At 41.2% G+C, this 14857-nt stretch overlaps 1 protein-coding gene across 1 annotated transcript; it reads left to right on the top strand.

Annotated features, from left to right (window-relative positions):
* Nucleotides 1-5328: 5328 nt before the first annotated feature.
* LOC308688566 (UPF0462 protein C4orf33 homolog) lies at nt 5329-12330 on the top strand (the record flags this gene model as incomplete). Its single annotated transcript, XM_081361701.1, has 5 exons — nt 5329-5551; nt 6597-6657; nt 6748-6799; nt 11564-11763; nt 11855-12330. 5 exons carry the CDS (start codon nt 5329-5331, stop codon nt 12039-12041), a joined length of 723 nt encoding a protein of 240 aa, XP_081217827.1. The 3' UTR covers nt 12042-12330.
* Nucleotides 12331-14857: the final 2527 nt, after the last annotated feature.

Raw genomic sequence — 14857 nt, 5'->3', positions numbered from 1 at the left:
CACTGATTTTTTATGGGCTGTCAGACAAAAATAAATAAATTATGAGATGTATAATCGGCCCAAAAAGCATGCTTCCAGATGACCAGTCCACTCCCTCCATAGTGTTTTTTTTTTTTTACTGTGGAAGTCAATGGGGTCCATCAACTGTCTGGTACCAACATTCTTCAAAAATAATGAATTCTTCAAAAAAATATCTTCTTTTTGTTCAACAGAAGAGATAAACTCTTACATGTTTGCAAGTAAGTTTACTAAGTAAATGATGACAACATTTTCACTTCGTTGACAGAACTTATGGATAACTTTACAATCTTCCTGGGGCTTTCACACAGCAGGTTTTGCAAGCCGCAGCACATATCTCTCTCTCTCTCTCTCTCTCTCTGATCTTAGCGAGTGCACCCATGCAGCGTCCCCATAACAACACACTATAATTTCCACATGGAACAAAAAAATAAGTTCCCTCCTTTTTTCACAAAGTTTTTAACAAAAAGAAATAAACATGAAATGATTATTTATTGTCCATGAGCCATTATTTATTTTAATAATATGATTTTAAACCTTATATATATATTTATATTTAACTGTGAATCATGTTTAAGTGAAATATATGAGCTACAATACATATATTATATAATACATATATTATATATCGTATATCAGCTACAATACATATATTATATAATACATTTTATTTTTACAATAGGTTAAAAAAAAGTTGACAGAATTACTCACTATATTATGTTAAGTAAAAATCATAATAACAATATGATGCTTTTACAGTAATAATATTTAATAACAGAATCTTTGTGCCTGCTCTTTGCCGCTGATGTCAATGGTATAAACTCCACTAAGTTTGAGCGTTAGTTTATAAAAGTGATTTGTCCAGTCTCTGTATTAAGAGTCATGATGCCTTTGAATATCGGATTCGGGATTGTCGTTTCTCCGTCTTCCCATTCAATCGCCTTAATAGTTCTAACTGTCATGATTCTGCCTTCTTGTCTCTGATTTTCCCTGGTCTTGAGGCAGGATCATGACAGGCCCATGTTTTATGTGCAAGCACATGGCCATTTGTTTGGGCCATGTGCTTGTGTTGTCTCGTCCCCTAGCCCCGCCCCCTTGTTATCCTCGTTTTGTCATTATTGCTTCACCTGTGTCACCTGTTCCTGATTAGTTTGCTCCCTATTTAATCCCCTCATGTTCTCTGTCCTGTGTTGGTACATTGTCTAACATTGCGTGTTATTCTTTGTGAAACCTTGTGAGTATCCTGTCAAAGAGAAATCCTGTAGAGAAAGTTCTGTTTTTGCTGTTTATGTACAATAAACTGTGTTCCTGTGACTACTGTCTGCAATTGGGTTCATCTCCACATCATCCACATAACAGAATGTACCGACCACAAAAGAACCCAGCAGACAGTATGTCCTCCCAGCTCCAGCGACAAATGGAGATCCGTGAACAATGCTGGTTGTCGGCTCCCACCGACGGAAAGAGGGTCAACCTCCCATTCTCGTCCCAGGGTGAGTGGATCCTGAAGAATTATGCCCAACTCTGGGATCGTTTCTCCCGGGAGGAGCCGCAGGCTTCTTCCTCGAGGTCTCCACCATCTGCCTCGCTACCTGTGATCCCAGAGGGTCGCGTCCTGGCCGTTGTTGCCCATGGTGATAAGGCTGGTTCCACTTCTCCTGAGGCCTCTTCTGCACCCATTGAGCTCCGTGGCAAACGAGGGAGACGGACTTCGTGGGATTCTCCTTCGGAGTCATCCTCTACAGAGTCTGCGCTGACCGAGAACGCCCTCCCAGCTCCAGTTATGGTCCCTGCTGAACATCTCCAACTGGTCGCTAGTCCGGCTACGGATTCTGCACCGCGTCCTAGGAGAAGGAGGAGGAGGAAAGGAGCTTTCCGTTCTTCATCTCTTCCTGTTCCGGAGCCCGCTCCTGCGAGCGCTGTTCCGGAGCCCGCTCCTGCGAGCGCTGTTCCGGAGCCCGCTCCTGCGAGCGCTGTTCCGGAGCCCGCTCCTGCGAGCGCTGTTCCGGAGCCCGCTCCTGCGAGCGCTGTTCCGGAGCCCGCTCCTGCGAGCGCTGTTCCGGAGCCCGCTCCTGCGAGCGCTGTTCCGGAGCCCGCTCCTGCGAGCGCTGTTCCGGAGCCCCGTACCCCAGTCAGCTGCCGTGAGCGCCGTACCCCAGTCAGCTGCCGTGAGCGCCGTACCCCAGTCAGCTGCCGTGAGCGCCGTACCCCAGTCAGCTGCCGTGAGCGCCGTACCCCAGTCAGCTGCCGTGAGCGCCGTACCCCAGTCAGCTGCAGACGACGATCTCCCCGATTCAGAGATGGGGAGCGATGATACTGAGCCGTCTTCGGGGAGCTCAGTTCTAGCTTCTGCTCCAGTCACCCACAGCATCCCCTGTCCTGTTTCCTGTTGGGTCGCCTCCTGTGTCCCCCGTCAAGATTCCTGTCCCGCCGCTTTCTGTTTCTGTGCCTGTGTCAGATTCCACCCCTGTCTGGCTGCCCAGTGTTTCCCCAAGCACCCCTGTCATTTCCCAGCCTCAGACTGTTTCCCCCCAAGTCATTCCCTCATGCGTCTCCAGCCAAGTCCCCCCGGATTCCCCGTCCTCAGCCCTCGTCCCGGAGACCCAAGACCCCCAGTCCTCCCATCCACCCTGGACTGCCCCTGAGGGTCTGTGTGTTTCCTCCACCTCCTTTGCCTTGTTTATTGTTTGATTTTGCACCCCAATCCTGTCATTGTTTATTCATGTTTGCCGTTGTTGTTGTTTGTCATGTTTTGTTGGTTTGTGTCCTTGTCTCAGTCTGTCATGTCACGTGTTTAGTGTTCCCTTAGGGAGCGTCTGGAAGCCGCTCCTTAGGGGAGGGGTTCTGTCATGATTCTGCCTTGTCTCTGATTTTCCCTGGTCTTGAGGCAGGATCATGACAGGCCCATGTTTTATGTGCAAGCACATGGCCATTTGTTTGGGCCATGTGCTTGTGTTGTGTCGTCCCCTAGCCCCGCCCCCTTGTTATCCTCGTTTTGTCATTATTGCTTCACCTGTGTCACCTGTTCCTGATTAGTTTGCTCCCTATTTAATCCCCTCATGTTCTCTGTCCTGTGTCGGTACATTGTCTAACATTGCGTGTTATTCTTTGTGAAACCTTGTGAGTATCCTGTCAAAGAGAAATCCTGTAGAGAAAGTTCTGTTTTTGCTGTTTGTTTATAGTCTAGTTAATTGTCAGAGTCTTAGTCTAGTTTAGTCACTCGTAGTCCTGTCTTGTCTTGTTTTGCCCCCCTCGTGGGCTTTGTTTTTCCTGTTATTTGTACAATAAACTGTTCCTGTGACTACTGTCTGCAATTGGGTTCATCTCCACATCATCCACATAACACTAACACTGTTTATGTTTCCATGTGATGCTGGAGACAGGACGAGGAAGAGGTTTATCTGGACGAAAAGAAACTTCATCACCCACTGCTTTCTTCTCCTCTTTACGTAATCAAAATTCACGAGTTCACATACAATTTGAGGGGGTAAAGTTTAATGCGTATTTGGCGTGCTGTCTGGAGGGAGGACTCCGAGCTAGGAGTTCGGCCCGACTGCTGAGTGTATATATACCTCTTACCATTGATTGCTGGGTGCTCTCCACTTGTGTTAATTATCTGAACGTGCTCCTCCCAAACTTTGTTAATAAAACCTCATTATGAGAGAGTATGCTAGTCAACATTCAACAAGCCGTCTCTGTCATCCACTATGGTCATTTAATATGTGACAATAAGTTTACAATACTATAATAAATTTAAAACTGCTAAGACAAAACTCATCCTGCAATAAAGCCATAAAATGCACCCTGGACAGAAGATAGCAAAGACAGAGCACAGGACATTGCCCTGTCCACACTTATCTCCTTGTCAACTTGTTTGACTTCAACTCAACTTCATTAAGAATGTCTATATATCACATGTGATGTATCTTGTCACTTAGAGAGACTGTGATCAAGAACTGAGTTTCAGATATGATAATGAGCGTTTGCTTTCTGACCAATCACAGCAGAGCAGCTCTCAGAGAGGCGGGGTTTAGAGAGTGTGATCAAGAGCTGAGATTCAGATATGATAATGAGCGTTTGCTTTCTGACCAATCACAGCAGAGCAGCTCTCAGAGAGGCGGGGCTTAGAGAGTGTGATCAAGAGCTGAGATTCAGATATGATAATGAGCGTTTGCTTTCTGACCAATCACTGCAGAGCAGCTCTTAGAGAGGCGGAGCTTAAAGAGACTGTGATCAAGAACTGAAATTCAGATATGATATTGAGCGTTTGCTTTCTGACCAATCACAGCAGAGCAGCTCTCAGAGAGGCGAGGCTTAGAGAGACTGAATCCTTGATGGAAGCGTTTCAGAAACTGAGAGAAAAGAGCTGACGCTGCAGTGCAGATTGTGAGAGAATTAAAGTGTTTTTGACTTTTGATGCATGTGAACCTGTTGTAGGAGAATCTGTTAAAATAGCATAACAGGCGCACTTTGATGCATAATGATAAACTCACATTCAGTCTGTGATACTGGTCTCTGTGTTAATCTACTAAAACATTATTGGATTTTTTTCTGTGACGCACCTAAAATATCTTTATTTCGACATTTTCGGCCATTATTATAATGCATTATAATACACGCTCGGTGGGCGTGGTCTTCAGATTATGACGCGTTGCGCTCCAGAAATCAGGAAGTGTTCTTCCTATGGCATCAAGTCAAGTCACCTTAATTTATATAGCACTTTATACAATACAGATGGTTTCAAAGCAGTTTTACAGCGAAAAACAGGGAAATAATGATCAATGATACAAACAGAGTTCAATTCAGCGGTTAAAAGCAGCTTAAAAAACAATAGTGTCATTATTTAGCTCAAGTATGTTCACTGTTGATTCAGTTTGTCAATTATGAAATAAAGCCAAATTAATATTCAAATCAGTATGACTGAAAATAAATTGTCCCCAACTAAGCAAGCCAAAGACGACATGGTCCAATCCAAACACCATCAGTGACAGAAATGGAGAATTCAATTTTTGTGTGTGTGGAAGAAACCAGGCTACATGGGGCCATTTCTCATCTAAATGAATGAACAGGGTCTGATCAGGTGACGTTAAGTGTTATGTTTATGATATCAGATGCATTGCTTAACAATGACTTTTGAACCTTATTGCATATCAGACATTACTGTGTCCTGAGCAGCTTAAGACATAATACAGCACAGAACTGTGGATAAATCATATATTGATACTTACAAATTTATAATATTGAGAACTGAACAAGATAGTAATTTATTAAAATTTCAGGTTTAGCTTTAGAACAAAATAAGATTTTGCCATGCTTAACAGTGTCTGCAGCGGTTGTATCCTCCTGACTGCCATGGAGTTCTATATCAGACACACCTGGGACAGCTTACCTGTGGATCATGAGCCGGTAAAGATTCGTTTCTCACCTGGCGAGGAAGGTTTGTTAATGCAGGTGAATGCTCCATTCTTCAATGACCCCCCTGCACCAGCCGGACCACCTGGAGAGCCATTCCCTGGTCTCTGGGACTATGAGGGTATGTTCATAAATACTATTAATAAAGGCTCAAATCTGGTTTAGAGATTCAGTTTCTTTCTTTCATATGATTATATAACAGATTTTTGGAATCAACTGATCGTTTTGCATATACGCATGCAACCCTTGACTGTATAGCCAAATACCAGATAAATAAAAGTCTGATTTAACTTTGGTGAGAACTTGAATTAGAAGAAAGGTTTATGAAACACTAAGTTAAAGGAGAACTCCGGTCAATTTTAACATTGAGCTCTTTTTTTTGTACATTTGGAGTGCTGTCAATACAGAGAACAACGACAAAAGTCGGTGTTGCCTACACCGTGTTATCCTCTTTTTAAAATTTGCACCCTGTTGACTTCAATGGGGCAAGTTTTAAACCTGCTTTTAGCCTCTTAACATCCTTGATGTGTCATTACAAGTGCACAGCCAATGTGAGTGATTCCTTCAGAGTGAACACGAGTGAATCTGACTGCAGTAGATGTGAAAGATATGTATAAAAATGATGTTATTTCAGCCAGCGCACATACCTGTATTTTCTTCCTGTTTTCGGTCGAAGTCAAAAGTAGTCGATTGTCGAGTTCACGTGCGTGATCATAGGTAACTAAACCTATGTGTGTGAACTCGACAATCGATTACTGTGGACTTCGACCGAAAACAGGAAGAAAATACAGGTATGTGCGCTGGCTGAAATAACATCATTTTTATTCATATCTTTCACATCTACTGCTGTCAGATTCACTCGTGTTCACTCTGAAGGAATCACTCACATGACCTGTGCACTTGTAATGGCACATCAAGGATGTTAAGAGGCTAAAAGCAGGTTTAAAACTTGCCCCATTGAAGTCAACAGGGTGCAAATATTAAAAAGAGGATAACACGGTGTAGGCAACACCGATTTTTGTCCTTGTTCTCTGTATTGACAGCACTCCAAATGTACAAAAAAATGAGCTCAATGTTAAAATTGACCGGAGTTCTTTAAGATGTTTATCTTTTCCTATATCTTTTTACACAATATTTACAGTTTGTGCTATTGACTTATTTTTCAGTGGTAGAATCCTTCTTCTTGAACAGCAACACTGAGCAATATCTAGAGGTGGAAGTCTGCCCGTAAGTTAAGCCTACTCTGTTTTTCAGGCCGCTGAAAGTTTTGTCATTGCTAATGTGTAACTGAAATAATATTTTGATATCATATTACAGACATGGACAACACCTTATTCTGCTACTGAATGGAAAACATAATGCGTTCATGGTACGCAAATTCACTGTACATCAGTTTATTAAAGGGGTCCCACTTTTTCAACTTTAGTAAGTGTGTAATATTGCTGTCTGAGCATTAAAAAGATCTGCAAAGTTACAAAGCTCAAAGTCCACTCCAAAGGTAGATATTTTATTTTTGTTTTATTGTTCACCACCCTTTAGGAAAATGAACCTTGATTTTGTCGATTATTTTTTGTATTACCATGGTTTTCCAACAAATATCACGATTAAATGGTGGATAACATCATATATAATGTATAAGAAAAAAAAAACATACCACTGTGAAATCCGTGCTTGCAAAGTCCGTGCACGAAATCTGTTCTGCACAGTTCTCCTGTTTGTTAAAGGGGTCATCGGATGCCCATTTTCCACAAGTTGGTATGATACTTTAGGGTCTTCATGTAAAGTTTGTAACATAGTTTGGTTAAAATTCCTCAATGGTTGTGTAAAACAACACCAAGCACGGCGCTACACCGGGGCTAGGGGGCGCTAAAGCCCCGTCAAAAATCTGTGTAGCCCCAGTTAAGCCCACGCAACCAGGGGGCAAAAGACCCGCGCTCTTAGTTCGTACCGGAGTAGGCTACATCTGACCTCAACACGCAAAAATCCGGTGCAGCATCAAAGTATTTGACGAGCTGCACATGACCACATAGCACGTAGCCTAGTTGTATGCATCAAGGGATTTGTACGCTCTAATCATTTCTCTTGTATACACACTTGGTGTCTGAATTAGATAATATATCAGGCCATACAATTGCTGGCCACTTCTTGTCATCCACAATCCAAAGATCGTCAGGTATTATTGTATAGGGATCCGGCAAGATCTCACCATTGCTGAGAGTAAGTTTTTTAATATAATCGCCACGGTCAGAGGTAGGCTACTAAGGCTTCCCACATAATCCATCGTCAAATCTTTGATTTACAGTAAAGTAACGTTATATGTGTGCAGTCATGATATGTTGCAGGTCGTAAAGTAACGTAAACAAGGTTAACTTATATAAAGCAAATTCGGGCTCTATAGTGGCTATTACATTACTAACTTAGTCTAACATGATAATTCATACATGCATCACAGTATGTCCGGATTTTGATTCGTAAACAGTTGGACGTTTTACATAATGTAATATTAATATGAAACACAAACAAACAGATCCAACTCTGAAATGGCAGTTTATTATTGAGTCAACAAGAATAAATTACAAACAATGCGAAATTACGTTAATTACAATGTTCTTTTACAGAACTCGGAATAACAGATAGCTGTTTTTTGCCCAGTTACAGGTACAGGGTGTTTGTTTTTCTTGCTGTGGTGTTGTATATTATTAATTCTATTTTTGACGTTGTGATCCGAATCATTAGACACCGATGCGCGGGTCAATGTATAAACAACACCCGACCGACGTTTTCAAATAACCCGCCCGCAACTCGGGCCGCAGAAAAAGAAAATATTGTAGGTTACCCGACCCGCTTCCTGACCCGCATTTTTTAAAAGTAGGCTAGTAAATGCTCATCGTTGCGTCGTTGAAAAAAAAAAAAAAAAGAATTCAAATTTTGTCAAGAATTATAAAAAATCGTAAATAAGCTCATAATTTGTACTAAAATAGTCTAAATTTTTGGTTTTAACAACAATTTTAAAAAGCTGGCTATGTCTATTTTGATGTTTCTGCGCAAGTTCAGCAGACAGTGAGGTTCGGGTTTGTTCCAATCAGAGCTCGTGAGCGGAGAGCGCATTTCTGAATATTCCGCTCCTCTCACGGTCGCTCCCCCAACACACCTCCGACTAATTTTTTTTTTCTAGTCGACTAGTAGTTGTTCATTTAAGCCATTCGTGGACAAATCGCCCCTTTATATTAATTTAATTACATAGGCTAGCCTACAGGATAATAAGCCGCACGCATAAAACTTGCCACAAAGAACCGGTTAAAGTAATGATTATGAATGTGTCTAAATTAGCAAGGAGACATTTAATTGTTTAGTAATAAACTGGTGTTTTCTGTGTCGCTGCAAAGATGAAGTTGACGATGCGGACTCACCATGAACGCCAGAGAGAAATGCACATTTCATTTGGATTACATAATCAGAGAGTTGCCTATTTATTTGGGTTTGAATATTTTCGTTTAAAAGTAGACATTTCAAACTTTCTGTAATATATAGCCTATATTTCTCAAATCTGTGAGGCACAAGCTGAGTTTCGGCGCCCTCCATTCACGTGCAATGCAAGTGATCGTGCCGGCTCCTTATTACATTGTCTGCTATATATTTGATTCTTATTCATTAAATACGGGCAATTGATTGATAAAACATTGATCAAAATTAAGATAAAATTTATACAAAACGAAAATCTTTTAAAAAGAGTTTTCTATAAAACAAAACTTAATGAAGTGGTCAAAATCATGTTTTACCAAAAACAGCGCCGTAGAAGGGCGCCAGCGGCTCTGCCTCGCGAGTGAATGATAGCCCTGAAGACACCTAGCAATGATATACCTTTAGTGGTAGTATACCTTTAGTTAAGTTATACCTTAAGAGTCTTCGTAGCGCGCTAAGAGACAATGTTATCGGAAAATGCAGCACAGGTATGATGCGTAATGGAGATTCCAAAGCGCTCTTCTTTGCAGAACCATGGAGAGCGATCGCGGATAGGTCCGTCCTATGCACCGAAACTTTTAATAATGTAACAAAATATTTAAAGAGCATCAAGCTATTAAAATCTATATTATGTATACGCACAGTTAATATAACAGTAGGCTATATTAGTCAGTATTTTTTAAGCAGTGATTGGATAACGTTTTTTATTTAACGTTTTTAATTTTAGGCTTAGTTATTTTGTTGACTATTCTTTGGCCAAATCCAATTAAAGTGCTGTGTATCATAGCTGCTTTTATTGAAAAAACGAGAACCTCTATATTATAGAGTAACTTAAGTAATGAAAATCAATTGTTTTCTTAGCACCCCCACGTATCGGTCTAGCTCCCCATTAGCACCAGTAGAGAAAAAATCCTGGCGCCGTGCCTGAACAACACCCTTTTTATCTCCTCAAAAACAGCTCTGTTCACAGCGACCCGTTTCGGTGCACGTCTCTTTAAATGATAATGAACAACTGCTCACCCCACCCCTCTCTTCCATGGGGGTGTCCAGGGGGGCAGGGTTTCATAAAATACTGAAGCTTCTCCGGGCGCCGCCATTGATTAGCAGTTACCATTCCATTGACTCCCATTCATTTTGGCGTCACTTTGACAGCGAATAACTTTACATCTGAGGCGTTTAAAGACTCCATTTGTCCATTATTTATTTCTAAAGAAACATGAAAATTTGTAAAAGGCTCTATTACCTTGTATCTTACGTTATGGCCCCGTAGATGCAGTTTTTGTAAAAATAGGCTAACGATTGCATCATAACCACGTGACTCTCTGTCGCACAGTAGAGAAATTACCGTATGGACAGGAGGAGAAGCTCGCGGGCAATCGGGGGGACGAGGAGGCAAAATGACAAAGTAATTAATCAGAATACTTAGCAAAAGTTGCTCCTGCTCCTTGCTCATGGACAGCTCCTACTCACACTCTCCGTCTCTGCACGTTTCGGAAGGGAATGATTCAGATTTCTCTTGGCACAGCTTCTAGAAGACAGACGGGTTGCTCACGTCACATCTATGTCGTCGAGCTCAGTTTGAGTCTGCGCAGTCGCTCAGCCATCAGGAAGTGAGTGCTTCTAATTGACTTCACTTTTCTCCGTTGAAACCTATGGGGTCGCTGTGTCCAGTTTATATACTGTCTATGGGGGTGTCACACAAGACACATAAAGTGCTGCCGTCGCAGACGATATACAAATGGCTAAGGGGGAAATATGCTAATACGGGACAGTCCGTTAGCGGTGGTTGGTGGAGCATGAGAAATATGACATCTTATTGCTCTGAAAATCCAAACGGCTTGATTATTGTTTAGGCTTTTTGAGGATAAAAAAAAGGAGCGAATGGATTTTTTTCATTGTATGGTGGTTGTGTCCACACATGGCAAAGACAAATTTATATGCAAACACCATATAAAAGTGAATTTTGCATCCGATGACCCATTTAACATTCCTGAGTCTGAATCAGGCTTGAATTGGTTTGAAATTGACACCAACATCTGAGTAGAGCTCGTGGTTATGGTAAGGGCTGTGTCATTTATTTCCCGAACACGCGCAAATCACAACACATCCAATCACAGTACATTTCGGAAGCAGGGTCTTCAGCGAAACCGGAATTATACAGGGCGTTCAAGACAGATGGGGGACAGAGGTGCTGTAATAGTGTAAAATATGTGAAAAATAATGAATTTTTTGAACAATCAAGCATGAAGGCATATTTTAGTACAGCCCAAAAACAAAATCAAGACTGGGTAAAAGGGCATAATAGGACCACTTTAATGTTTTCAGTTTTTAATAAACATTTACAGTCCCATTCAAAATTTTGGGTGGCGGTAAGTTTTTTTAATGATTTTGAAAGAAGTCTCTAATCCTCACCAAGGCTGCATTTTCTCAAAAATACACAAAAAAAGTAGTGTGTGTGTGTGTATGTATGCATGTATACACACACACACACACACACACACACACACACACACACACACACATATACTTTCTTATAAAAACAGTAAATGTCTTAATATTAAAACTTCAGAAATGCTTAACAAAATAAAATAGTACAGGAGCAAAAAATATATAGAGTATTATAAAAATGTCCTGATATCTTTTTTAACCATTAACTTGTTACCTGTTACAGCAACAACTCCCTATATCATTCAGAGCCAATATAACGAACAAAATATGGGAGGGAGAAGCACTTCTGCCTTGGAGGTATTTCCCTCAGGGCATTAATAAGATGAACTCCTACGCCATCCATGGCTCGGGTGCAGGAAGGACTTACGAGTCTCTGTATCCTGTTCCTAGAGAAGACCTACAAGAAGGACAGGGACCAGACTTGTACGTTTAGATATCTTAACATTATTTTGGTTTCATTGTATTGCATAATTACATCACCATGATCTTAACATTTCTTCTCTCATCCGAACAGTCATCGACTTGAGTATTTTCAAAACTTCACTCTGCAAAGCATCATGGGAGAAGACTGGGTTCAGCCAGAATCTGACCTGTGGAATTTAGCAAGCAAATGGCCATCTGAAAATCACAAACTAAGTCAAGCCTGTCTCATAACCAGCTTTTTAATACAGCAATTACTTGTAATTTGCTTCCATGGCTAAGTTAGAGCATAAACTCCACTGCAGTCTAATCAAAGTTAATGATGTGGCTTGTTTTAATGTGGGTGTAATGGCAATATAATAGCTTTTATTATCACAATTTAATAAATCTTCTATCAGTAATGCAGCACTAATCTCAGCAATTAAGTATTCCATCCAGCACCAGGCTATACAATATGTAGCAGATGGGAAATATGTAAAAAAAAAAATTATACTGAAATTAAATGAATTATTTAAAAATGGAAATGTTAAATGTGGAAATAGAACATTAAATAAACAAATGATAACATTCAACTGTTTTGTAGCTTGGAAACAACAGGTTGCATTGACGATCGCATATTGCTATATGAAATATGGTGAAGATTCTTCCTAGCCTGGTTAAAACCAGACCATTCTCAGTAGTAACTGAGTTATGGTCTGGCAAAGCTGCATTAATAACTCATTTCCAAAGGGGCGTCACCAACGGACGTCGCTCAAATGCCTTTGGGCGCAATTGGATAGACCTAAAACCAATCAGAGCGATCGTCATCGTGTAAAGCACGCCTCAACGTTTCTGATTTGTGCCGCGATTTCGACGGATTAGAAATGGGCTTGAATGAGCTCTTTGCCAGACTACTTGTAGAGCAAATCTAAATTTGCCGGAAGTTGTCTGGGTTTTCCCAGGCTAGATTCTTCCACAAGTTGTATGGAAAAATGTGTAGCTATAACTATCAGTTTTACGTGCCTAACCCTACCATAAGATGATCCTTTTTATCTTTTAGTTGGTCTGTTGCAATATTAAAATAGGTTTCGTGCAACTCTGAATATCTGACAGACTTGACAGTATCTGGAGTAGCTTAAAACATATAGCAATGATAGCCCATAAAACCTCTTCAAAAAACAGCCGAGCTGTAAACTCTCTCAGCAAACCCATGCGTATAATCAATAGGCGCTGCGTAAACTACAAATTAGCGGCTAATAAGACGGAACACGGGTTTATAATTACAGCCGCTGTCTGTTAAATGAATATCAACAGTGAATAATTACCGAGCCGCTGCTCTCGCGCTGCCTTAAAGGAACACTCCACCGCTTTTTTAAATAGGGCTTATTCACATTCTTTCCTACATTTAGATAGGTGGGTAAATGCATTTTTGTCTCAGTGCATGCATTGTTTTAGTTTGACAGGGTCGGCGCTAGGTTAGCTTAGCATAATGAATGGAATCCTTTGTTGCCAGCTAGCATGTCCTGAGTAAAAGTGATAAAAAAAAAAAAAAAAAACACGTAATTACTTCTTGCGGCCTGCGTATTCACAACGAGTTCAAATAGCGATGCAGATTAACACTAGGCGATTTTCTAGGCAGATATTGACCTGGGACTATATTATGGGGAAGCACAGGCGAAGCACAGCTACTTAGGCGAAGCACTGCTACTTGGGCGCAGAGATATCACGCAACACATGAAATCCCACGACTTCCGTCAACATACCGGCGTGAATAGTAGCTGCCTGGCTATTGGGAGAATATGCCGACTGAAATAGAGTGTCGGTGCTGTGGCGAGTGGGACAAGTTGCTGCCATCGATGACGAGGCTCAACGCGTCAGATCAAGATGAGCGTGCCCGCAGTTGTGTCACAGCTACCGAGGATTTCAAGGCGCTGATCCATCCTGCAGTACTCGATTTTTTTTTCCGGTGTGATAAAGTGAAAAAACGCCCCACGCCGAATGGACCAAATGGACAGCTGTCCACACAGAGTGAGTGATTATTTTAAACATGACACATGTATAGTAAACTGCTTGTAGCCTTGTAGCCTAACTCGGTGAGAGAAATATAGCTAACTTAGCCCTCAGTCATTTCATTTTACAGGTAACAATAACAGCAATTTTTATTTTAGTTTGGTTGTTCATGCTAAACAGGTTGAATTCAACAAGAGGTTATACTAGAGGAGGCTAACGTTATTTGAACCGTAGTCTATATACAGCTTCTCAGCATCTATCTTACAACCGAATAAAGACACAGATTAACATAAGGAAGAGTAATAAAAGACAACTTACATGTGCACTTTGTTCTGCCTGTGCTTTGAAAATAGATGGGATGGGACGGCCGTATGTTTCAGACGTAGTACCGTCTTTCTGGACCCATACTCCATTTTTTCAAAGTAACTTAGTCCTCCGGTGCAAAATGCTCTTCGCAAACACAATACTGTTTGATTTTGTAGAGAGGCGTTGAAGTACATATCTCCAGAGCAGCTAGTCATTTATTTCTCAATTCCACATTTTATGGAATTCTGTGAAACATTACATTCGTGTATGTCCTTTGCTTGTTCTCACAACCTTTTGCTACGCAGGTAATTACCATGCTGTAACTATAGCTGTAACTTCTCAAAATAAACAATCCAAAAGCGTAGACACTCGGTGCAGGTCACGCTTGTTCTTCTTCTTCTTCAGTGTTTTGACTCGTTTGAATGCCGGTATGTTGACGGAAGTCGTGGGATTTCATGTGTTGCGTGATATCTCTGCGCCCAAGTAGCAGTGCTTCGCTTAAGTAGCTGTGCTTCGCCTGTGCTTCCCCCTAATATAGTCCCAAGTCAATATCTGCCTAGGAAATCACCTAGTGTTAATCTGCATCGCTATTTGTACTCGTTGTGAATACGCAGGCCACAAGAAGTAATTACGTGGGTTTCTTTTTTTTTAATCACTTTTACTCAGGACATGCTAGCTGGCAACAAAGGATTCCATTCATTGTGCTGTGCTAAGCTAAGCAAGCACCGACCCTGTCAAACTAAAACAATGCATGCACTGAGACAAAAATGCATTTACCCACCAATCTAAATGTATGAAAGAA

Source organism: Scardinius erythrophthalmus, assembly GCF_964197995.2.
Source record: "Scardinius erythrophthalmus genome assembly, chromosome: 3".
In the NCBI taxonomy this organism is placed as follows: Eukaryota; Metazoa; Chordata; class Actinopteri; order Cypriniformes; family Leuciscidae; genus Scardinius; species Scardinius erythrophthalmus.
The sequence above is the reverse complement of the archived record's forward strand: the minus strand, read 5'-3'. Positions and strand labels throughout refer to the sequence as shown.